The sequence below is a fragment of the Leopardus geoffroyi genome, chromosome E1, assembly GCF_018350155.1.
Source record: "Leopardus geoffroyi isolate Oge1 chromosome E1, O.geoffroyi_Oge1_pat1.0, whole genome shotgun sequence".
Lineage (NCBI taxonomy): Eukaryota > Metazoa > Chordata > Mammalia > Carnivora > Felidae > Leopardus > Leopardus geoffroyi.
Genome location: NC_059330.1, coordinates 38,932,147 through 38,957,105, shown reverse-complemented (window position 1 = coordinate 38,957,105; position 24,959 = coordinate 38,932,147). Strand labels below are relative to the sequence as shown.

At 55.6% G+C, this 24,959-nt stretch overlaps 2 protein-coding genes across 5 annotated transcripts in view; one reads left to right on the top strand and one right to left on the bottom strand.

Moving 5' to 3' along the window:
* Positions 1–83: 83 nt before the first annotated feature.
* On the bottom strand, positions 84–23,540 carry THRA (thyroid hormone receptor alpha). The gene is made up of 9 exons (XM_045488732.1): positions 23,310–23,540; positions 12,589–12,930; positions 10,143–10,210; positions 9,449–9,549; positions 7,301–7,448; positions 6,483–6,688; positions 5,341–5,487; positions 4,189–4,447; positions 84–3,543 (listed from the first exon to the last, which is right to left on the bottom strand). Exons 2-9 carry the CDS (start codon positions 12,639–12,641, stop codon positions 3,293–3,295), a joined length of 1,233 nt encoding a protein of 410 aa, XP_045344688.1. The 5' UTR covers positions 12,642–12,930; positions 23,310–23,540; the 3' UTR covers positions 84–3,292.
* The window catches only part of MED24 (mediator complex subunit 24), a 32,257-nt gene continuing 30,275 nt past the window's right edge, over positions 22,978–24,959 (top strand). Inside the window, exon 1 of one of the 4 annotated variants that reach the window (XR_006714957.1) lies at positions 22,978–23,127. The gene's annotated coding sequence lies outside the window, so the exon portion shown is untranslated. The remainder of the gene's footprint in view (positions 23,128–24,959) is intronic. The other 3 variants (XM_045488723.1, XM_045488724.1, XM_045488727.1) reach the window with 3 other exon arrangements.

Below are 24,959 nucleotides of genomic sequence, written 5' to 3'. Positions count from 1 at the left end.
AGTTTGTGGGGTGGGTATTCTGCCAGCAGATGGGAGGATACAGGGAAACAGCACACAAGTCTAAGGGGGGGTGCCCAAGGGGGTTATTTTCATCATATATTTATTACATAAATATATAGTAAAATAGACGAGCAACAATTACCATAAAAATATCTTTCTTTAAAATCCTGACCCAAAACACAACGGGGTGAAAAATCGCACGTAACAGACATACTGATTGTCAACGTGGGGCAGGAGTAGGAGCCCCCCAAGTCACCCCTGCCAGTCCCCCACCCCTCCCTGGGGAAGGGACCTACCTCTTTCCCTGTTTCTGGCCACAACCCCCCCTCCCCCCACCCCAGCACCAGCTTCTCATACATTCAGTAGCGCCTCCAGGGAAGTGCCCCCTCCCCCACCCAGGAGATCCCGGGGCAGGAATTACTGTCCCCCTTATGGACGGTGTCTGTGTCACACGCCCCGCCCTCTCCCAGCCCTGTAGACCCGCCACCAGGGGAAGGGGTAGGGGCTCCTCCACCCCCACCCTCCCCAAGGCTGAGCAGGGAGGAGGCTGGATGAGGTATGTGTGTTCTGAGTGATGGGGGGTGGGGATACTGAGATGGAGAGGCGGGTGGTGGGCACGGGGGAGTGGTCATGGCTCTGGCACCCCCTTGTCCTGGCCTGGCCCATTCCCAGCAGTCCCTCCTCCCACCAATACTGCACCTGCTGCCCCACCCCGCCTGCCCTAGTGCCCCGGGCCAATACTGGGGGAGGCATACTAAGCACCCACGTCAAGGCCATCCCCCTCATTAGCACCAATGGCCCCCAGGAGAGGGCCCTGTCCCCTACTTCCAAAGCAGGGGCTGGGACAGCTGCCTCTCTAGAGCAGGTGCGTGGTGCTCCTGAGTCCCCTGGCTCCTGCCCCACCACATGTACTTGCTCACACATTCACGCAGAGAAACGCACACATACACCCCACATCACCTAGAGTGAGGGGGGAGGGGTCAGAGATGGGGGGGAGGAGTAGGGGATCACAGCTCATATGATTGGGGAGGTGAGGGGGGATTCCCAAGTGCCTGTAAGAGGCCAAGCCCCTTTAAGGCCTTTTCTCTACCATGTTCATGGCTGAGAATGGGGATGGAGGGGTGGAGGTGGGGATGCAGGGAGGGAGGGAGGGAGGGAGGGAGGAGACAGCAGACAGGTCAGGAATTCCACTGGGCCCCCAGGGGTGGTATACCCCCAGAGGAGGGTACAAGAGGGCTTACCCATGGGACTGGGGTAATATAGGAATCAGTACCCCAGGAGAGAGAGAGGATAGAGACAGACAAAGACAGCAGGGGCAGCCCACGAGCCCAAGGGGGGCAGGGCAGGCACATGCACAGGTGACAGCAGATGCTCTTCCAGGCCCTCCACCCCTGTCAGAACACCTGGACAGTGGGGGAAGGACATGCCCTGATGGGCAGCATAGCATTGCCTTCCCGTGTGTGTGTGTGTGTGTGTGTGTGTGTGTGTGTGTGTGTGTATGTGTATGTAGGGGGCTGTGGCAGGCTGAGGGTCAGGGTGGGGTGGCAGGTTCCCCACTGCTTAAGACATTTTTGCCCCAATAGTGCAAAGCGCAGGAAGCCCTGGCACCCCTCCCCCTGCCCCTGCCCCATTCCCCATGGCTTCCGGGGGCATCTATGTCCACCCATCCATCCCTGCCGACATGCAGCCCTGAGCCCAGGGCCCTCTGGTCTGTTCTGTCCCTCCCCACCCTCCCCCCCCCACCCATGGGAGGGCTACCTCCTCCCTCCCTCTCTCCCCTGTGGAGTGGGCAGTGGGCGATAGCCAAAAGGAAGAGGAGGAGGGCAGCTCACCCAAGTGCAGACCAACAGAGCACTCCTCACCAGGAGGGTGGGAGGTGGCTCAAGCCAAAGTCCCTGAATTAGAGAAAAGAAGAGGGGAGGGGGTCCCAGGGGCAGAGGGGTGGCTGGCCTAAAGAGCTTCAAAGAAAAAAGGAGGAGCACCAACCGCCCCCTCCCCTGGGGCCCCAACTAAGTGCCATTTATCTAGGCACCCCCATTCTGGTGCCTGCCTGCCCAGAGTCTGGGTTAGTGCATTGAGTGGGAGTGGGGAAGGAAGAGGGCAGAGGTTAGAGAGAGCCCAGAAGACAGATGGGGACACGGTCCTAAGGGGGTAGAGGCTCTGGGAGAAACTCACACACACCCCCCTAACTCCCCCCCAGTGCAGCAGCATCTGGATTATAGCTAATACTGCAGGTGTGAGGAGGGCAGGAGCTTGAGCCACAGTTTTTCCTGTGTGGGTGCCAAGGTGTGGAAGGAGTGGGGGGGGGGCAGGGAGAGGCCCCTGGGGCTGGGCACTTGAAAGGGGAGCTGTGTGGGCAGCAGGGCAGGCTGGTGAGGGGCCAGCTGGCATCCAGCGTGAGAGGTAGATGGAACTCAGCGGGCACGAGTGGCAGAGAGCAGAGGGAGCACTGGGCGGGGGGTGCCGAAGGGGCACAGGGGGAGGGGCAAGGCAAGGAGGGATGGCCAGGACCCTGTTGTGTTAACTCACAGCTCTGATCGGCAGCCCTGCCCTTGGGGACCTGGTATGTGGGGCAGTTCTCTCTGATTTGCGGGGAGGAGGGGCAGCTCTCAAAGTGCTTAGGGGTGGTAGGGGGCCAGCCTCGGTTAATAACTTAATATCATCTCTCTCTCTCTATCTCTATCAATCGCTCACTCTTTTTTTCTTTTTCTCTCTGTCTAGTTTTTCTTCATTTATCTTCTCCCCTCGCCTGGTTTCCAAAGTGCAGTTAGAATGACTAATTTTTAACCTCCAGGGGGAGGAGCCAAGCCAAGCCTTTCTTTGCACCCAGGCTTCTGGGGAAGCAGAGAGGCCCTTAGCCTGGAGGGGGAACCTCTGTCAAGGAACTGTGCAGGGGGGGCTCTCTCTTGTGTGTGTGTAGGGGCTGAGTTGAGGGCATCTTCCCCCACCCCACATTCTTCCATCCCCTACGGTCAAGATGGCTTGTCCCCTCTTAGATCTCCCTCCCTTCCCCTACCTTCTTAGAGGATGGGGTCCTGGGAACTGCAGGACACGGTCCCCCAGCCTCCCACACTGTCTTTTTCATAGCAAGTTCATGTGTTTGCCCTGTCCCAGGGCTGGAGGTTCTGAGGAGGGACGGGCAGTGCGGGGTGTGTGTGTGGGAGCTGAATCTATCCAAGGATGAGAGGAAGGAGAGAAGAGGGGTGGGGGGCCTCCCTCAGCCCCCCAGCTCTGCCCCTTCTCTCCAGGCTCCTCCCCACCAGCTCCGCACACCCTCTGGCCGCCTGAGGCTTTAGACTTCCTGATCCTCAAAGACCTCGAGGAAGAGTGGGGGGAACAGTTCGGTGGGGCACTCGACTTTCATGTGGAGGAAGCGGCTGGCGTGGCAGGCCCCGATCATGCGGAGGTCAGTCACCTTCATCAGCAGCTTGGGCCAGAAGTGCGGAATGTTGTGTTTGCGGTGGTTCACGTAGTGCTCGAACGCCAGCAGGTACGCCTCCTGACTCTTCTCGATCTTGTCCACACACAGCAGGCCCGAGCGGTCTGCAGGGAAGAAGGGGCGTGAGCTTGAGTGGGTGAAGGGAGATAGACTTGGAGAGCCTAGGGTGGGGAAGGGGAGGGAAAGAGACTGCAGCGTGTGCATGGGAGCAAGAGCAGGGTGGAGGAGGGAGGAGTCTGAGCCGCTGGGGGTTTCGAGAGAGGTAGTGAGTAAAAGAAGACAGAAGGACTGAGAGGTGAGAAGAGAGGGGAGGCTTGGAGACAGGGCAGGACTAGGGGGCAAAGAGAAGAGTTGGTGGGAAGAGGGGCAGAGGGGGGATAAGGGGCAGGGAGAGGGGACAGAGGAGGGGTAGGGGATAGGTGGTTGGGGTTGTGGAACAAAGGCAAATGTGAGTGACAGAAAGTGGAGGGGGGGGGTGGTGGGCAGAGAGAAAGAATATGGTGAAGATGGAATAAGGGGCAGAGGAGACATGGCAAGAGATGTGCTTGGACATCAGAACTGAGGGGGGATGGGTAATAGAACAAGGGACAGGGGACAGAGAATGGGCCCAGTGATGGAGGTAAGCTTGGGGAACAGAGAAGCTGAGGAATAGAGAAAGACTGTAGAATTCAGGGAAAAGGATAATGACAGGCGCAGGGCCCAGCCAAGCCCTGGAAGCTTCTGAGCCCTCCCAGCCAGTAGGCAGGTACCTGTTGACATTAGCAGCACAGCCTGCAGCAGAGCCACTTCCGTATCATCCAGGTTAAAGGCAGAGAGTGACTTGCCCAGTTCAAAGATGGCGTCGGAGACTACGCCCAGGCCACCATTCTTGAGCTGCTCCCGCTTGACGGCCATCTCCCCACTCAGCGTCAGGGTGTCGCTTTCGGGGTCATAGCGGACAGCCGCCCGCAGGGACATGATCTCCATGCAGCACCCCTTCAGGAGGATGATCTGGTCTTCGCAAGGCAGCTGCAGAGTGGCAGGGCCACAGGAACACTCAGCATGCCCTTCCCCATGAGTGTCTCTTGTGGATGCCCTTTGGGAGCTGTGAGGCCACCACTCACCTCAGCCAGTAAGGTATACTCTGAACAACTAGCCTTGCTCTGGGCCACGGACATGCCCTATGTCATTAAATCTCACAATTATGCCTATGAGTTCCCTCCCATCATTATCTCCATCCCCACTGCAGATGAGGAAAGTGAGGTACATGGAATTAGGTACCATGGCCAAGGTCACACAGCTAGTAGGGCAGCCTGTACCCAGACTTAGTGCTCTTTAAAATGAGAAATTTGGGGTGCTTGGGTGGCTCAGTCAGTTAAGTGACTGACTTCAGCTTAAGTCATGATCTCACAGTTCATGAGTTCAAGCCCCACATCAGGCTCTGTACTGACAGCTCAGAGACTGGATTCTGCTTTGGATTCTCTGTCTCCCTCTCTCTCTGCCCCTCCCCTGCTCTCACTCTGTTTCTCTCTCTCTCAAAAATAAATAAACATTAAAAAATATAAATAAATAAATAAATAAATAAATAAATAAATAAGTAAAATGAGAAATTTGAAGCTGTTGGGGCCAGGATAGCCATGTAGATGTTGGGGGAGAAGGACAAGGAGGGGCTGGGGAGGCCAGGCACTTGGAATATCTTGGTTCCTTAGGCATTCGCTAGCTGTGTGTGTGTGTGTGTGTGTGTGTGTGTGTGTGTGTGTTGGGGGTGTTTGGGTTGTGTGTGTTAGATGTGTGTTAACCTACAGGGATTGCTCCCTGTCCAGAGGACCTTAGATGAGCATATGCTGACACTGGGTGACCAAGGGAGCAGCCCCAGGTTTCCCTCTAGGGTGGCACCATGCCTCTTCCCATTTGCCACTCACCTCGGAGAACATGGGCAGTTTTTTGGCAAAGTCCACCACACGGGTGATGGCCGGGGTGATGATCTTGGTAAACTCGCTGAAGGCCTCTAGGTCCACCTTGTCTCCATCCGGCATGGAGACGATGGGTGACTGGCCGATGTCATCCGGCTTTATAAAGAAAGAGACAGGGGTCAGCTGGGGCTGCAGACCCCTTTCAACCTCTCACTGAGGCTCCCTGCCCACCAGGGGGAGCTCCAAGTCAGCTTGGAGAAGAGGGGCGGCCAGTACCAGGGGACTGCCCTGTCCCATGCCTAAGGCTTCTCCTTCACCTTAGGGCAGAGAATAGATCAGAGCCAGAGCTGCAAGTCGGCTAATAATAACAATGACCATAACAGTAGTAGAAGTAATCTCGTAATAATAGAAGCTATGTTTACTGAATATGTAACATATTTAATACGCAGCCAGGCACTAGGCTACATGTTTTATAGATCCTATTGAATCCCCACCACAACCTTATAAGGATGTTATACTTAACACCATTTCACAGGTGAGGAAACTGAGGCACAGTGCAGCTGAGTAATAAGCCCAAGGTCACATGACTAGTAAGAGGTAGAACCAGGATTTGAACCCAAATAGTCTGACTCCTCACCATTATACACACATGTGCTTGGTATTGAAGGCTGTGCTCTTAACACTATACTGTTCCACCCGCTGGCACACTCCACCAGGAACCAGATACCAGGTTCCTGCCTTCACTCACCATATACAATCAACTGTCCATCTCCCTCGAGCTGCCCATTCACTTAGCACTCAGTTTTGCCAGGGTCTACCATAATGCCTGGTACCCATCAGGTACCCCCAAATACTATTACATAACTGTGTCCTAACCCTCTCCTCCCAGTCACTGTGGGCAGGAAAAAGAGGAGAGGTTGCCCCTGCTCTCTAGAAATTCAATGGGGAAGCTCCCAATCACATTGAATAGGCAGGGCTGTGACAGCAGCAACACATACGCAGGCATATGAATCAGGATCACCATGTTGTAGAGAGCATTAGCTTTGGGTCAGATTAAACCAAGAAAGCTTTCTGAAGGAGGCAAGACTCTGAGCTTGCTCTTCCTCCTGGCCACGTGGCTGCTGCTCTCCCCATGCCCCCTCTCTCCTTACCAGGAATTTCCGTCTCTGCTTCCAATGGCTGCCCTGGGCATTCGTGCTGCGATGGGCCTCTGTGGCAACATGGATCAGGTCCCACTCTTCGGGAGTGGGCTCCGGTCGCTGCTGCAGTGATCGGATCATCTCTTCCTTTCGTCGCCGCTCCCGGTTCTGCTCGATCAGCTTGCGCTTGGCCACCCGCTTTGAGTCATCTAGAACCACTGTCAACGGCAGAGAGACACGATGCTCTCTGCATGGCACTCTCCACAACCTACTCAGAAACTACTCTTCCCAATGTAAGGTTAGGAAACTGAGGGCCAGAGACGTTAAGTGACTTCCCAAATATCACCTAGCAATTGGGTGGCACAACCTGGATCATGATAATCACTGGGCCCATGTAGACTATCACGTTCTGGTCTAAGTGGTTATGGTGATAGTGGTTACTAGAAGAGCCTGCTACCCAATCCCCAGCCAATGCAAGATGCCCACTCTTACCCAGAAGTGGGGTGTCTTCTCTGGTAGTCAGGAACACTGTGCTAGGGTGAAGTACTCAGGACTCCTTTCTACCCAACAACTCTAAGGCCTTGGAGTGGTGAAAGGCAGGTAGGCACTGGGGCCCATGTGCAGGGCCCATTCAGGGATCCTTTGTTCCCTTTTCCCCAGGGATGAGGGCAGCAGGGACCAAGATCCTGAACATTCATTCCCCATCATCCTGACCTGGATTGTCACTCTGCACTGTGGGCCCTAAGGATACTCTGGCAGGGAGCAGTCACATCTGAACTCACCCCCACCCATGGCTGCCTGGCTCGACACCCACCCCCCCATCCCCTTACAGTCCATGGCCATGCCCACGGCGATGCACTTCTTGAAGCGACACAGCTGGCACTGGTTGCGGGTGATCTTGTCAATGACACAGCAGCTGTCATATTTGCAGGAGTAGGTGGGATGGAGGTTCTTCTGGATTGTGCGGCGAAAGAAGCCCTGGGGTGGAGGGAGATGTAGCATGTAGTGATCATGATCTCTCCTTCATGAACCAACCATGCAACTCACTGGGCGGGCGGGGGTGGGGGAATTAGTGAGGGAACTTGGCATCCTCCCGACACCAGCAAGTCCAGGATCACCTGGTGGGGCCAAAGGACTTTAGAAATATGGAAATATGTGCCCTCAGCTCCCAGGCTGCTGAGGCGCAGGGGCACATGGGGAAGGGTGGTGGCAGGGGGGAGGATGAGGAACCCAGTACACAGACATGAGCCTGGGATGGTGTCAGGTGCTATGATGCCTGAAGGAATAGCAGCAGCTTTGGAGGTCCAACTGATACCTTATTTTCAATCCTGCTAAACAACTCTGAAAATAAAACTGACTCCCAAACCCACCCTTATACATGCTGCCTGTTGCTCATGCAGGTGGAATTCTCGAAATGGGGGGTGCGGGTGGGGGTGGAGGTGGAGGTTAAAAATCAAGAAAAGGCACTGTGTATGGACACTAGTAGATTTAAAAGAAAATTTTCAATTCTGTGTATCGGGTTTAGTCTTTGCCCTAAAGAAAAATCCTCAAGAATCAAGATGGCAGCAATAACAGGAAGAGCTAACATGTGCTGAACACTCACTATGAGGCACTGATAAGCCTTTTCCATGTGTGCATCATCACATTTGATGCTTGTGTCCACCCGTGAGGTAGTAATGTTACTATCTCTATTTTGAGACTAGGAAACTGAAGTTTGGAGAGATTAAGCAATCTGCCCAAAGTCATATGGCTAAATGGGCAGGAGAGCCAGAACTGGACCGGAGGTGTGGGACACCAGTTCCGAGTTCTCAGATTCAGGGGTGTATTAAAATCATCTAGTGCACTTAAAAATTAAAACAAAAGAGAATAAAATAGAACAGAATAGAATAAAATAAAACAAAATAAAATAATCATTTACTGCACTTAACGAAAAATGCAAAGTTCTGGGCCTCACTCTAGACTTAAGATATCAGACTCTCTAGAGCTGGGGCCAAGGCATTTCTGTCTTTCTGGGATGCTCCTCTGGGACTCAACTGTCCTTGAGGGTGAGGATCCTTGCTCTCTGTTGTGCTGCTTGTATTGCGTCCAGGAACACTGCTATGGGACTCTGAACCCCTGGTGGTCTGGGCTTTGTTGATACTAAGAAAGAGAGGAATGTGAAGCCTTACTATATTTTTAAATACTTTCATTTCTTGGAAAGTCTTACATTTTCAGGAGGTGATGATCCTGGAAAACCCTTGCAGGTGAAAATGAGCTAGGTGAGATGTAATTAAAGCTCCCCAAGTCTATGACCTTGTCCCAACTGCCCACGGAGACTCTGTCATCCTCTCCAGCTCTGGGCCCCACTGTGCCCCTCCCCCCGGCACTGGTTCTCACTCTTCTAGGTGTAGGGGGAGTAACTGGGGACCTGTTCCAAGGCAGAGTCCACAAAGGCCTCACCACACAAGTTCTGACTGAGTAGGGTTGGAATGAGGCCTGGAGATCTGCACTGAACTAATCCTGCAGGTAGTCCAGGGACCACATTTTGAAAACCAGTGTTTGTTTCCAGTGTGCCTCTCTGGTAGACTATGAGCAGCTTGAGGGCAGGACACATACTACCTCCTTCACATCTGATCCGCCAAGTGGATGGAGGATAGCTGGGATTTATTGAGTGCTTCTTATGTTCCTGGCACTGTTTTAAATACTTTATGAATTAGCTCATTTAATTCTCGCAACAGCTCTATGAGGTAGGTAATGTGATTATCCCCGTTGTATAGAGGAAGAAACTGAGGCCCAGAGAGATTAAGCATCTTACCTATGAGTGGCAGAGCAGAGATTGTAAACTGATAAATGAATAAGAGAGGAGAAATGGTGGTGCAACAGGTGGGGTTTAGGTTAGGTGTCTATAGGGCTGTCTTTGCCAGGAGCTGAGGGCCTTCAGGCGGGTGAGATGGGGGCTCAGGTGGGGGGAGGGGGGGCAGGAGCTGTCTGGTCCATACCTTGCAGCCCTCACAAGTGATGCAGCGATAGTGATAACCGGTTGCCTTGTCCCCACACACGACACACTGCTCGTCTTTGTCCAGGTAACTAGGGATATACCCTGGGAGGGAGGAAGGGAGGCAGGCAGGCATGGCTTGGGCCCCCAGCAGAGAGGCTCCTACACTTCCTTCATCCCCCCAACTTTTCCTTCCTGGCCCATCCCCTAGCCCAGCCTCCTTAAAGGATTCTTTGTGTCCAGGTAGAATCCTGGAGACACATCACAGTCACCTTGTCCATCCCCTTCCCTAAGAATATGGAGAATCCCAGTTCTTCCGACTGCCCATTTGGGGATTTTTCTCTTGCTGCATCTGAGGGGCAGGGGATGCAGGACATGTCAGCAGCTCATCTCAGGGGAATACAGTCCCTTGGCCAATTAGCCCCAGACCCTGATTCAGGGGCGCAGGGGGGTGGGGCTCAGGGAAGGGGTTTATCAGGGAAGAGAAGAGGTCCTTCTTTTTTGAGGACCTGTCCTCAAAGGCTGCAGCATGCCCTTATCACCCCTCTCACCTCCAGACAAGTTCGTCCCAAGCTCTCTAGAAGACTCTCCCCAAGGGTCACAGGAACTGCTGGTCCATGCCCAGGCCCCCAAAGAGCTCCAGGCCTGGTTTGGTGGGGTTGAGGGTAGGGAAGAAAGGCACACACAACCAGGCTCACCTGACATGCTGGTTTTCAGGGAACATTGGCCGTTCTTTCTTTTTCGCTTTCCATCTGGTGACCTGGCACTGGATGGGGGTAGAGTGGGCAGAATCACAGGGCAGTCTTTGGGCAGCCCCCTTCTCATCCAATAGGTTTCTATAATCTCCCAGGCCCGACTCCCTCCATCTTGTGTCCTCATTCCACTTCCACCCCCAGGTCAGCTGATAAAACTGAGAAGGGTCCAGCTATCTAGAAGCTTTGGGGTGAGAGATAAAGGGCTTGGCTGGGGGCACAGGCATGTTCTAGGGCCCCAACACACACACACACACACACACACACACACACACACACACACACACTATAGAACCTTAAACACCCATAATCCACAGGATATCCACATATTTAAACCTTCAATACATGGAACTTATGCAGAAAGAATCTTCAGGACATGCTTACAGCTATATAACCTTTAGGGCACACACATATGTACATAACAGAAGACCAGAGCATCTGTCTGTCTTCAGTATAAACCTAAGGATTATAAATAAGCACCAGGATCTATACATCTATGAAATTTTCAGGGTATTCTCAAATGCGTTCTATGACCTCTAGGATATGCCCATGTGTTACACAACCCTCTGGACAGACACCTAATAATACCACCCCCACCTCCTAGTGAACATGTGGCTTGATTCCCAGGTCATGTACATGGTAGATAACCCGAGTGATTGAAAACACATACTGACTAGCAACTATAATCTATAACCTGGAATAAGAAGAGACTCCCAGAGCCACCCTGTTCATGGCCTTCACTTAACAAAGCAACAAACCGAAGCTCCATTTGTGCCTGGTGACACTGTGCACTAGAGTCAGAACCAGGACAAGGACCCTCCATGCAAGGTGTTAGCAACCCTCAACCACTGCACATATATGTTACCAACCTCGACCCATACATGTTACATAACCACAGCACACACAGGTTACATAAGCCTCCACATACGTGCACGGATTGTATAACCTCCCACACCCACCCTGCATGTGGCATGTTGCAGGGCTCCTCCCCCTGGAGCCTGATGCAGCTCCCAACACACTGACACAGTGACCTTGGCCAGGGTCGCAGTCATAGACAAGTCTGTGTTCCAGGCCCCCTGGGGATTACCCCTGTCTGATTTCTACAACCATTGGAGAGTCATATCTCCCTCCTGCCTCCAGGAGGAGTGGATATGGGAGAACTCCAGGCTACGCAGCCCCCAGTTGAGCTGGTGGTTTTCAGCAACTACGATTTACAGGGTGCAGTCCCAGGAACAGCCACAAGGTGGCAGAGAAACGGGGTGGGGGGAGGGGATGCTGCCTTGGAGGGAACCAGGAACCTGCATTCCTGCTTTTCTTTGAGTTAGGAGCAGGCTCGCCCAGACTCACAGAAGTCTGGGCAGGGAGATACAGAGGCTGCAAGTGAGAGCTATGCAGTGACAGGCCATATCTTCTTTTTCAGAGCCCTCCCCCCGATCCTGGGCTTTGGGGAGGGATACCCAAGGTGCCCTACTCAACTGCCAGCCTCATCCACTTCCTCCATCCCTCCAGGGACCCAGACATGGGCCCCAAGGCTTTGCCTGGCCAAGCCTCTGGCCTCCTGGCTCAAGATCTGGTCTCCAAGGCAACAGCCACACTTCTCCCCAGAGCACCCCCACCCCCACCCTCTCCCTGGCCATAGGCACAGGCTGTACCCAGCTCCTGGGGCATCATGCCAACTGGGACAGAACTCTGTGCCACTTGGGGCTGATGGGAGAAGCAGAGACCCTCTGGGCTCCTCAAGGGCAACGCAGATCACAGGTAACCCATCCCTAGTTGTGTATGCAGGGCTGATTCCTCCTCCACGTGTGAGCAAAACCTTCAGAGTTGGCATTTACTTCCATTTCCTGGGAGGAGCCCCGTGGCAGTGCCTGCTCTTGCCCATGAACAAGGAAGAGCTTGTGGGGCTCCCAATAGATTCCAAATATAAGCATGGGCTATGACCAACAGTGACTGGTGCATGTGCTCTGAAATGTCATGTCCCATGCATCATGGCTTCTGGACCACACACTAGTCTGGTAGGGAGAAGAGGAAAATGGCAAGGCTGTTTGGATTCCACATGCTCAGGTGAGGGCGGCTGAGAGCCACTGGGAAGGCATCTGAGATCTCCCAGCACTGTCAAGAGAAGGGCCACGCGCCTGCCGCCTGTAATTACTGTGTCCTGCATCACCTTCCCCCTCCAAAATGGACATCTCTCAATCCAGGTGCCTAATTCCCTGCCACATGTGGCCATGACCTCATCTCCTGGGCAAAGGTAGGCAGCAAGCTTGTTGGCCCCATGCCCAGCCCTCCAGAGGTGCTTAAAAGGCCCAGGCTCAGCGCTCATTTGCCCAGCCAGGAGATGACCATGCCTGCTGCCTAAGAACTGACACAACCTAGTTGCTGGAGCCATTACCTGTTCTCCTCTGGGTCTGACCCACACTCCACCTTGCTTGGCTTCTGTTCCATTCACTTCAATTCCATCCAGGATGCCCTCCAGCACGCCAAGAGACTGGGGTGGGCACGATGGCCCCCCCGGCACACCCACAGGCCGCCCACCCCCTGCCACCCAGGCCCTAGGGCACAGCACCCATGGTGCCCCCCTCAACACTTGGCCTTTCACACCATGCCCTGCGCCCCAAGGGGGGCGGGCGGTGAGAGGGGCCAGGGAGTGGCAGGTGGTAGGGCTGAGGACAAGCTGGGTCTGAGGAGGGGTCTCGGGCTGGGGGAGTAGCTTTGGAGTCTTGTCCAGAAGTCCCTGCAAAGAGAGGAGAGAGGCAGGGATAAGGCAGTGCAATGGTGGCGGTGAGTGGCTAAGATTCCTTTGGTGGCAACATTTTGGGCTCTTGGAGCTCAAAACAAGATGGTGGCAGGCATGGAGGGCAAGCACAAACGGGATCAGGACAGCCTGTCAGTTAACAGGTGCAGGAGGCAAGACTGGAGATACACATCCTAAGCCCCAGACCTGGAAAGGTATGGAGGAAAAGAATCAGGTCATCACGTACCGTGTCTCAATCCTGACATTCAGTCAAGCGCCTGGCCTTTTGATGTGTCCATTGAATGTAGCTATTGTTACCACCCGTCTAGCCAAGTTTTTCTAAAAGTTATCAGTATTATAGGGCAAGAGGGGACCCAAGATGAGCAATTTTCAGCTCACCTGTAGGGGGTACTTGAGAAGGAAGGGTGGGGCATGGGGGCAGCACGCAGGGATCATGAGTGCCCACCCAAGTGCATTGATGGAGAGAGACTGTTGAAAACAGTGGGGAGCTGACCTCTCCCCTGCTGCTGACCAAATAACCACTCCTCAATCCCAGCTCCCCAAGGACCCTAGAGCTTCCTGTACAAGGTCCCAAATCACACTTCCCAGTCTGAGGACCAGACTTCCCGGTTGTTTAGCTGTGCTACCACCCACCAGGACAGCAAGGGCAAGGGGAAAGGAAGCAAACATGTGTTACCTGGATAGATAATATGTGCCCTCTGAAGTGGGCATCAGAACTTTACAGATGAAGAAACAAGCTCAGAAAGCTTGATCATTCATTCATGTTCACATAGCTAGGAAGCAGGTGGCTCAGGGAAAAGAACCTAACAGCCTGTCTCAAATGCTAGCCTCAGTCCACCAGCTGGGGTCCAGGGCAGTGCCAGCATGGGGCCACCATTCCCTCCACACTGCCCCTCTGACCACAGGCTACAGACCTGAGGTGTACTGTCTGCACACACAGGCAGGTGTGGGCATGTGAGAAGGGGACAAAGGGTGCAGTTCCCCACACACAACCTCCATCACGTGGCTGCTGTACCAGAGACCTCACCCCTGGGCCCCCCGCCCCACCCCAGGAACTGATAAGGAGCCAGGGTGGGAGGGGAGACAGATAAGTCAGGTCATTGGGCAGGGCAGGGCAACCGGACAGGGCCTCTGCACCCAGGCAAGCCCCCAGCATGACGAGCATGGCAGGACCATTATGCCTCTGCTACCCCCATAGACTGGGCACTGGGGGCTGGACAGGAGACTGGGGTGGGGGGGGGCAATGAGCGGGGAGCCTTAGCCCAGGGAGCCGTCAAGAAAGTAGGTCAAGTTTTTCTTGGCTTGTGAAGAAATTCCTGTTATAAATTTATAATGGCGTAGCCAGCCCTAAGGGGTGGAGGTAGGGGGAGGAGAAGGAGTGGGTGGGGATGCCCAGGGACTGGGCACTGGGGCCTGCTGCCCTCAGTCAGGGCACTGAGGGGTAGGGGGCCAGGGAAGTCGTGGGGGTTGGGCCGGACAATAGAGGGCTATTTTCTGTCGCTTCTGTTTCCACTTCTATCTGTGCCCAGAGAGGCTTCCTTTAGTCGGCTCTCTGCATCTGAATGTCTCTCTCTCTCTCTCTCTCTCTCTCTCTCTCTCTCTGGGTCTGGGTGTCTCCCTGTCTCCCCCCTCAGGCTGTGCCTCGGTGCTTGGCACACCCTGGCTGCGGTGCTGCCCCCGCCTGTCTCCTGCCCACCTGGCATGCTGCCACCACTTGTTTACAGAAGCTGGAAAAATCCACTCGCCAGCCGGAGGCCCAAGCGCCCCCAGGGATGGGAGGAGGCAGGCAAAGGAGTGGGCATGCTGAGAGAGGGGCAGCCCTGGGGAGCAGGCCCTGGGGGCAGGCAACAGGGCCAGGGTGTATGGGAATGGGTATTAGCAGCTGTGGGCCAGGCCAGGCAGGGAACACCAGCAGCAGCCACATGGCATGGGCAGCTCCTGCCCCGGGCCATAGCTATGGAGGACCCCCTCCTCCTGCACCCTGCCACTGCCAATTGCTACAGGGCACACCTGGGGCAGTGCCAACCTGAGCCACCATGTTTATTTTCCTTTCCCCCTCCCCAGCCCAGCCTTAACTCCAAATGTGTCTGGGCACTGCCAAGGGCTTGCACGTGCCTGCTGGGGGGAGGGGCAGGCTCCCTCTCTGCCCCACCTCTGTGCTGAGCTGAATGGTGCCCCGGTGCCTGTCAGTGCAACCAGGCTCCAATGACCCCTGGCAATGGGCAGAGGAGCGAGGTGCTGCCTTCATGCTCAGGGCACCCTCATGTGGCACCGAGCAAGAGGCTGGAGAAACCCTGGGGACCCCAGGTCTCTAGGGACATACCTGGGCCTCTGAGGCAACACAGAGTAAGCAGACGGCCCAGCATGCAGGGAGGCATAGACCATGTGCGCCTGTGTTAGCTGTGGGCAGCGGGGGAAGGGGGGGGGGTATGGTAAGTATGCCCACCCTGAAGGGCAGCCTCTCTCCCCTCATCCTGGAGTCCGGCTCCTTCCTGGCATATGCCCTGCAGAGACAGAGGCTCAGCCTGAAGAAGAGAGGGTGGAGCTATGGGGTTCTGAGACTGGGCTGGACAGCCGGAAGGCAAGACGCACCTGTCGGGTGGGCTGGCCACCCACTCTCTTTGTCAGATAAGAGCTGTTGGGTGGCAGTATGGGCAAAGTGCCCATGGAGGGGGAAGCATTTCATTAAGTTTAAGTGCTTCTGCAATGGGGGGACAGAGGCAAGAGGCCAATGCGGTATCCATGGGCACCATGCCAGGTTCCCACTGCTGGACTGCCCCACTCCGCAGTCCCGCAGACCCAGGGGGATTCTCTGCCCCCAAAATCTAGCCCCAGATTCTACACATGCTACTCCTCTGACTGTCCGCTCTTGGCTTTGGCCCCATCTGTCTGGGGCCCCTGGACTTTGTCCTTAACGCTCTAAAGAAAGCCCAGCCCTCCTCCTTGCCAACCACAGAGGAAAAGACACACACATAGAGGGGGCTGAGAAAAGTAGAGAAAGCAGAGAAGGAGAGGGGCAAAAGGGATGATGGGGGAAGACAGGGAGAAAGAAAGGAGGGGTAAGAACAAAGAGATGGGCAGGGATGGGGGGGTAGAGCTAGGATGACAATGAAAGGAAAGGCAGCGATGAGATGGGGGATGGGGGACAGAAGGGGTGAGGTAGGGAGGAGAGAAAAATGAAGGAGAGGGGAGACAAAGAGAGAAAGGTAACAAAGAAAGATGGGTGGGGGGTGCTTCATGCCCCGCCTAAGTCCCACCCCATGGAGGCTGGGGGAGGGGGGGAGTAGAAATGGTTTCCACGGTGACAGCTGGTTCTTGGTGGCCTGGCATGTGGGCTATTAATAGTGCTGTGGGTAGGTTCACGCCTCCCTTTCCCCTTCCCCTTTGCCTGATGCTAGGGTGGGGGGAGATACTTCCTCCCTCCCTCAATAACCTGGCATTGATGCCCTGACTCCACACCATGGGCGCCAAGAAGGGTGATGCTAAGGGGCCCCGGTGGCCACTGTAGCCCAAACATACACAGGGGCATGCACAGGCAAACACAGGCATCTGTGCACACACTAGTGCCTGTGCCAACGTGGGCTCCCACGAGCAGCCACAAACACCAACGGCCCCTGGGAGTCTGGCGAGAGTGAAAGCTGCAGCACAACACAGGCCCCCACGTGGAGGGGTAGGTGCGTCTTAGAGCCAGGACCTCTTTCTCCTTTCCCAGGTCACCCTGTTCTATTCTCAGGTACGGACTGAGTAGGACTGCCCCACCCAACTCACTGTTATCCTAGTGCCAGGAAGGAGAAGGTAGCGAAGGCGGGAAGGAAGGTACTACTTGGCAGGTATGATGGTAGAGGAATACACAGACGCAGGCACCAGCTTGGCAAGCGGAAGGGAGGAGGAGAGTGAGGCAGAACTCCTTGGTGGGTTCTCCCTGCGGCCCCCTGAGATGGGATTCTGGAGCTTAAGGGCAGTGACCCTTAAGTCTGATCTCCTAGCCACCAAGGAACCTTGGAGGCTAGAGAATGGGAGATGGGGGTGGGGGATATGACATAGGGGGCTGAATGATTAAACAAAAGATCCTCTGCCCCCAAAGAATATAACAGGAAACTCCCCCCTGCAGATCAGAGACAGAAAGACATAAACAGCAGCCTTGACTTGGGCCAGATGCCCAGTATTAACATCAAAGACTGCAAAGACTGTACATCCCCCCACCCCACCATAACCTTAACCACCTGCTGCTCTCCTCTCCCTCTTCCCACCCCAGGCCAGCTCCAGTCAGGCATCAAGGTGGGTGCCCAGGTCTAGAGGTCAGCTCCACCCCCCATGCCCACAACCATGCTCAAAAGCTCAGCCCCTTCCCTGGCAACCCACAGAACTTCTTGCCTCTGCCCCAGTTCCCCTCAGGAACGGAAGCGGGAGATCCAAGTAGCCAAAAAGGCACAGTTCGGAGCACCCCCAAGCTGGGCATGGCACATTCTCCCCACCCTCCCCCCAGCAGCCAGCCGGGTAGGGTAATCGGAGCTGGGAGCTAGGGCAGCTGAATGCTGGAGGCATGAATGTCACGGGGCCAAGGCACTCGCTGCAGATGGCATGGGCACAGAGCTTGGGGTCCTCCCTTCTCTGCTGCCTTCCTCCCAGGAGACCATAGAAAGGAGTAGTCTGCAAGCCCAGGGGAGCACAGCCCAGGAGGGAAGAGAATGGTGGAGGCGAAAAGAAAGGCACGGATGTTCTCCCAGGCACCCCAGGGACGGGAGAGTTAGCCCCCACCCAGGCAGAACTGGCAGAGGCAGAGAGAGGGGGCGGGGAGAGGGAGGGAGAGTGAAAGAGGGAGGGGGGAAGGGAGAGAGAGAGGACGAGAGAGAGTGAGAGAGACAGAGCCCGCAAGCGCTAGAGAAGGGGGAGAGGGGGTGGGAGGGAATGGGAAGAGAGAGATTGAAAATTGTGTGTGAGTACGTGTGTGTGCGCGCGAAAGAGACAGCAGGAGAGAGCGAGAGAGAGCGCGCGCGAGCAAGTGAATGCAGCTGAGTCTCCGGCACACACACGGACACGTGCAGACACACACACTCACTCCGCATGCGCAGAGCCACGGGCTGCGGGTGCCCAGTTCCAGGAGATATTCAGAGCCCTCCCCAGCCCACACATGCACAAAACATGCACACATGGATGCGCGCACAACACACCCACTCACTGATGTGTACAAAAACGCCGATAGCCACCAATAGCCGATAGCCTCGGGTCCGCTTTCCCCTTCCCCCGCCTACGCGCCTGGGTAAAAGAGAAAATGAAACAGGCAGCTCAGGCTCTGGGAGCCAAGAACTCATCTCTTCCTTACAAGAGGAAGAGAGGAGGAAGAAGGGGAGGTGGGCTTGTGCTGCTCTTTGCCACTGCTGGGGGTGTGGCTGTGCCTTTGGCCCTAACCCTTAACCCCAGTCCCTGTCCCCAGACTAAGTGCTCATCCTTAAAGCACTAGAGCAACCATCGCATTTCCTGGGCACCAACAAGTTCCACCTTGCTCTTCTCCTCTACCCAGAGAACTTCTAAACCTTCCCTCTGGACCACCTCATACAAAAGCATACAAGAGGGAGGTCCCCTTTGTTACCACAACCTTGGCCTGCTGGGGAGGAGGGCAGGTAACAACGCATGTCTGAAAACCATGTGACCCCCCTCACTGCCCCCCCCCCCCACTAGCCCCAGATGCTTCTCTCAGAGACTGGGAACTGTCTCTGGTTCCAGGGGGCATGGGGATCCGCATCCTGGTGTGTGCCAGGTCTGGGAAGAACAGGAGAATCCACAGGCGTTGCTTACCCAGCCAGCATGCAACGCGGATTGAACACAGGTGTCAGGCCACATTATGTTATTTACCCTCACACGGAGTGAGGTAGGCATCATTGTCTCCAGATGAAGAAAACCCAGGCCAAAGTCAGCAACTGGTGAATGGCAAAGACCCAGCCTCCAACTCCCAGCCAGTGCTCTTTCTGCCACAGTCATGCTTCCCTCCTCCCTAGGAGGCACCAATCCCCCAAGCACCTTTGCAACCGTGAGAACTGGAGTTGGGACTAGCCTCCCAGCCCAGAGGCTCTCCAGTGGCCCACCACGGGGCATCCTTCCACTGTCCTTGCTGCATCTTGAAGGGGAAGGGGTGAAGAAAAGGGATCTGGGGGAGAGAGGGAGTCTTATCACCAGACTCACAGAGGAAGACAGGCAACCTAGGACAAGACCCTGGCCCTCAAGATGTCACACCCACCCACTGTTCCTTACTCAGCACTACCACCCTTCACGCTAATGCCCTCTCAGTGCAGGGATGGGGAATGTGGTATCTATCAGCCAGGGCTAGGTCCTGGGTGATTGATTAATGGTAGGTAGTAGCTGGGATGCTGGATCCCCAGCAGTGAGGTAGGGTGCTGCACTCTGTGTGCAAGAGGTAGAGGGGCTCCAGGTTGCAAAAACTTGTAGGGGAGACAGATGTGACATGAAGGGTAAGGAGGCTAGAGATTAGGGACCCACTATCCTCCCCATCCCCCATCCTATTTCTATGGGAGAACCAATTCTCCACCTGGCTTCTCCAAGAAATCCAGGGGACCTCGGACCTACAGGCTTCCTCACTGTAACTGCCTACATATACAGTGCTTGTTATGCACCAGGCACTTTTAAAAGCATTTTATATATTCTAACTCCTCTGATCCTCAAAAAGCTGAATGAGATAGGTATTATTATCCCCAATTTACAGATATCACAAGGTTCAATAGATTGCCCAAGGTTATACAACCAGCAAGTGGCAGAGCTGGGATTCAACACCAGGCACTCCAGCTCCAAAAAAAAAAGAAAACAAAACAAAAAACAAAAACAACCAACCAAACAAAAACCCTGCTCTTAACCATTACCTGATAAAGGAACAATACCTTGTTCTTTGATCCAGTTACTCTTCCCTTTGACTGAGCCTCAATTTTCCCTTCTATAGAAGCCTATGGATTATTTAGAGTAGAATCACTAAGAGTGCCTTCTCATCCAAATAGGTCATGGCTACAGGGGAGCATGTCCAGAAATGCTTAGTGCCCCCTGGGCTCTGGGCTCCCTGCCCCACTGCCCCCTGCTCAAATTCCCACTCTGGGCTGGCGCCTGCACTCATGGAGCAGGGCCTCACTCAACCCCCCACATAGTCTGGGCAGCTGTACCCTCAGAACCAGGCTCTGAGGCTGGGCAGAGGGCACAGCTGTTGGGCATCTCTGAGGTGGATTTCAGCTGCCAGGGGTGTGGAGAAAGACCATTGTGAGTCCTGTCACTGACCCTGCTCAGTGGGGCCCTGCCAACTCCCACCACTGCCCACGGTGGAGGGGGGACTGTTTTCCTGTGGGTCAGTGTGGTGGGGGGCCTCCTCACTGGTTTGCTTAGGAGCTAGCTGGCTGTAGCCCGCATACCCAGGGCTTCCACTGAGCTGGTGTACCCTTGGCTGAGCCCACCGGTCTAAGAGGTCAGCATGAGCAGTAGTTGACCCCCCTTCCCTTTCCCCCATTCTCAGCCCCCAAAACTTGCTGCTGCAGCTGCAGCACTGAGGAAGTGCAGGAGGATGTCCTGAGCAGGCAGCTGAGCCCCCCGCCCCCCTACCCCAACCTCTCATTGACCCCAGAGGCAGGGCGGGCGGGGCGAGGGGCGGGGTTTGAGTATTAACAACTGGAAAAGTATGAAGCTCATCACTGCCAGTTCCCAGCTCTGAAAAAAGAGGCTGTGACAGAGACAAGAACAGGGGTAGACAGGGGTAGCGACTGGGGGAGAGTTCCAGACTGTCAGAGAAACAAGCTGAGGGAGAATCAGACACAGCAAGACAGAGCAAAAGAGAGACAGCATTAGAGAGAAATTCCAAGTCAAAAATACACATCACTCAACCAGACACTCACCAGCACACGGCCTCCTAAGGAAGGCTTCCAAGTTTAGACGGGAGGGCAGAGGTGGGAAAAGGGGCCAGACTCATGATGGGAGGCAGGAACTCCGCCCAGGGGGCAAGTCAATGGTCCCAGGAAAGGCTCAGACATATGACCCCAACAGGAGCTGCTAGAGCCCACATTTGCTTTTAAGGTGGCATTAGGGACCGCTCCCTAAAAGCTGGCTCTCCCCAACTGCCTCTCCCCCTACACACACACACACACACACACACACACACACACACACACACACACACACACAGCAGCTAGGATAATCTCAGCTGCTGGAAGTCACTGGACATTGCTTCAGCCCCATGACTCGGCCCTCTGGAACCCCCCTGCCCCTGCTCTCTTTGCTCTTGTTTCTCTGTCCCTCAAAAAAGAGAGAGAGAGCGAGAGTGAGAGCGAGAGCGAGAGAGAGAGAGAGAGAGAGAGAGAGAAAGGCTAAGCCTAGAGGAAGAAGACAGGAGGAAGCTTGAGGGGAAAAAAATCTACGACACAACTCTGTGTGCATCCAGCGGTGTGCCTGACTGCACAGCTACAGTGTACACACCTGGGGTTGTCTGGACGCAGCTGTCGGCATAGACCTGTGACTGTGTGTGGACCTGAGCCCTGTGAATGCCTTCTGCACCTGAGTCCCTGGGAGTATGTGCAAATGAGTACACCTGTGTCCAGAGATTTCAGTCAATCAATTAACAAGTATTTACAGAGCACTTCCTGTGCTAGGCTCTGGGTGGGATCCAGAGCTCTTGGAGTGATTCTTCCAGGTCTCAAGGAGCTAGCTCATGATCTAGTGGGGGTGGGGGGTGGGGGCTGACAAGCAACAGAGACTCAGAATATTATTATGAATGCATGCCTTGCACCATTATGCAGGAAAGTCTTTTCACAGAGACAAGTTTAATTTTCTTTGGAGTAGAGGTTTTGTTGTATACAGAACCTTAGAGATTCACAGTAAGAGTCCAGGAAAATACTTGTTGCTAAGTTGTGTATACATGTGTTGAAATGTAACTGCGTTTGCTTTTGACTGAGTGACAGCCACTGTCACGGCAGGCGATGATGTCTGTGTGACTGGGCTCATGCTAGCACGTGTGTGCCTGTGAGTGACAGGGTCTTTTGTAATGTGCGGCTGTGTGCAATTGCTCTGTGTTCATGCATGCGTGCGATAGTGACTTTTTCTGTGTGGGTGACAGCGACTCCTCCTTGCCCCTGTGTGTGACAGCATCTCCGTGTGACCCTGTGCGTGGGTATGTGCATGGGTCGGTCTCCCTGCTCTTGGTCTCCTGTGGGTGTGTCCCACCCCTTTCAGCTCCCCGGTGCAGCAGCAGCCTGCCTCTTCCCTTGTCCCTATGTGGGTGTGTCCAGCAGCTCCTGTCCTTGAGTCTGCCTGGGTGTCCCTGGGTGTGCATGCATGTGGCTGTCTGTGTGGGCATATCTGTGTGTCTGCATGTCACATTTGCTTCCCCTCCCTCATCATGGACAACATCCCACTTCATCCCTTCCCCCTGCTGGAGCCAGAGCCAGCATTGAGGGGAGGGCTCCCATCCCACAGACTTTCCTTCTGCGACCTCCACCCCTGTAAACGGTGGCACTCTTCATTGGCCCCATCATCCCTGCCCCCCGCTCCCACCCCAGGCCTTTCTTTCACACCGGACAAGGGAGGGCCCCAGGCATAGAAGGGGCACCAGAGACACGTTGCAAGGGGGAGGAAAACGGGGCGGGGAGGGGGCACACCACACAGGTCCCTTCCTCCCTCTTCTCCCTAACCACACTAGCTTGCAACTCTCCTGATTATCTAGGGACCCTCAAATACACTCCCCCTACACACACTCCCTCCCTTCCAAGCCGCGTTTTTGCAATTAAGGAGTGTTGCAACCAGAGAGCCATGCTCAATTGGGGAGGCGGGTGGAATGGGGGGGGACTTCCCTCTCCCGGGGCCTGTGCAAGCCCCCCCCCCCCCCACACACAAGCCCTCTCATACTGCCCTCCGCAGCTGGAGGCGTCTTTGCAAAGGCCACTCGGCCTCGGCCTCGGCCTCGGCCTCGGCGCTGGGGGTGGGGGCTGGGGGGGGGGCAGGCCTCCGGCGCACCGTAAACAAACCGCGGCGGGCGGGGGAGCTCCGGCGGCCGGCAGCGGGGCCGGGCCCCTGAGTGCGCAGCAGACGGGCCGGACAGAGGCCGGGCGGGCCCTCGAGGGGGAGGCCTGGACGCCATCTCTGCCGGCGAACCCCGGGGCCCACCGACCTCCTAGGAACACCTCCCTTCCCCAGGGCGTAAGTTGCGAGCTCCCGGAATGTGACAGGGTGACCGGGGTGCCGGGGAAGGCAGAGGCTGGCAGCAGGTACCCCCGGGCGCCCCCCAGCCCGCCAGGGAGCTGGCCCTAGAGCCCCACGGCTTTGCATAATCAATCGCGAGGCATTTGCATATTAATGCCCCCTCGCTCCCTCCCCCTTACCTCGGCGTGGCGCGCTGGACAGGGCTGGGCAGCGACGCGGGGTCTCAGCGCCCCGTGCCGGGGGCGTCCATGGGGGGCCGGTGGGGCCCGGGCCGCCCGCCTCCTGCGCCCGGGTGTGAGTGCGAGTGAGCGCGGGGGGGGGGCGGGGGGCGAGTGTGGCGGCCCCGCGGCTCCTCCGGCAGAGGCGGCGGCCGCTCTTGGCTCCTCCCTCCCCCGCCCCGCTCAGGCTGGGGCTCGGGCTCGGCGCGCCCGGCCGGCTCGCGGCTGCTCCCTGCAGGCCGCCTCGCCGCCGCCGGCCCCCGCCCCCCGCCCCCCGCCGCGCCCCGGGACCCCGGCCAGCCGCCCGGCCGCCCCTCGGCCGCCTCTGCCCCCGCCCCGCTCGCGCTCGCCCGCCCCACTCCAGGCGCCACCGACAGCAGTGGTGCTCGGTGACATATTTTAAAAAATAGCCTTGGCTTGCTGGAAGAATCCAAGGTTTTTGGGTTTGCACCGTGGGGATGGAGAAGGGAGTATCGATCGGCCGCCTGCACCTTATAAGTCGGGGAGAAAGTCTAAATACCAAACCCCTATAGGAGCTTTAGAGTTTGTTTCTGAGTTGGGGCCCTTCTTTGCCAGTAACTCAGTGTGTGACCTTGAGCAAATCACCACCGGTCTCGGGGACAGAGCTTCCTCAACCTTAAAATGTGAGGGTTGGGCAAGTGACCCCTCAGGTCCTTTTTACCTCAATCATCTCATGTTTTTAATCTTTTGGAGGTTCACTCCCCATTACCTCCCTTCCCCTCTTATTTCTAACATTACCTGGTACACTGCCTCCTCTTTCAAATGTCACCCTCTTCCAATATAGGCTTTCTATTCACCGTCACCAGCTATTTCCTCAACAGTCTGGTTCCCTGGTGAGCAGGGGAGGGGGCAAGGCTTGCCCTATCTTCTCAACTCTCAGTTTCACAGAGGTGGTATTTCCTCCCCTGCGTGCCCCCACCAAAATCCACATGGTACCAGGGCCCATCTAAGGAGGAGGGCAGGCTGCATAAAAATGGATCTCCTTCCCCAAAGGAGAGGTCTCCACCGTTCCAGCCCCACCCCCCATGTACACACACACACACACACACACACACACACACACACACACGCACACACACGCACACACCTGCATTCATGGACATAAAACCATCTCGGTGACGCCAGAGCCCCTTTCATCTCGGGATCTCCCAGCGCCAGGCAGAACCCTAATTACCCTAGCACCCCCCCTGGCCCCACCGGTTCCCCCACTGTCATTAGCCCAGTTTTACCAGCAGGGGCCATAGCCTTCCTTTGGCTCCCAGGGCGGGGCCCTGTCTCCACAGTCTGCTCTTGGGGAGGGGTGTGTGTGTGTGTGTGTGTGTGTGTGTGTGTGTGTGTTAAGGGAAACTGCTCTACCAATTGCCCAGTTTATACTGGGCAGAATCACTTGCTATGTGTGGGGTTCTGGCCAACAGCCTCTCCTAGTTGGTCTGCCCTTGCTCATGTTAGTCTCAGGCTCCTGCATCCTCAGCTTTGCTGGAGCCTTTTCTCTTAGGGGAGGGGGAGTGTAACTGGGGTTTGTAATGCATGGGGGAGGGGAGGGTGCCTCCCTCGGGACCCCTTGGAATTATGGGGATGAGAAAGGTAGCT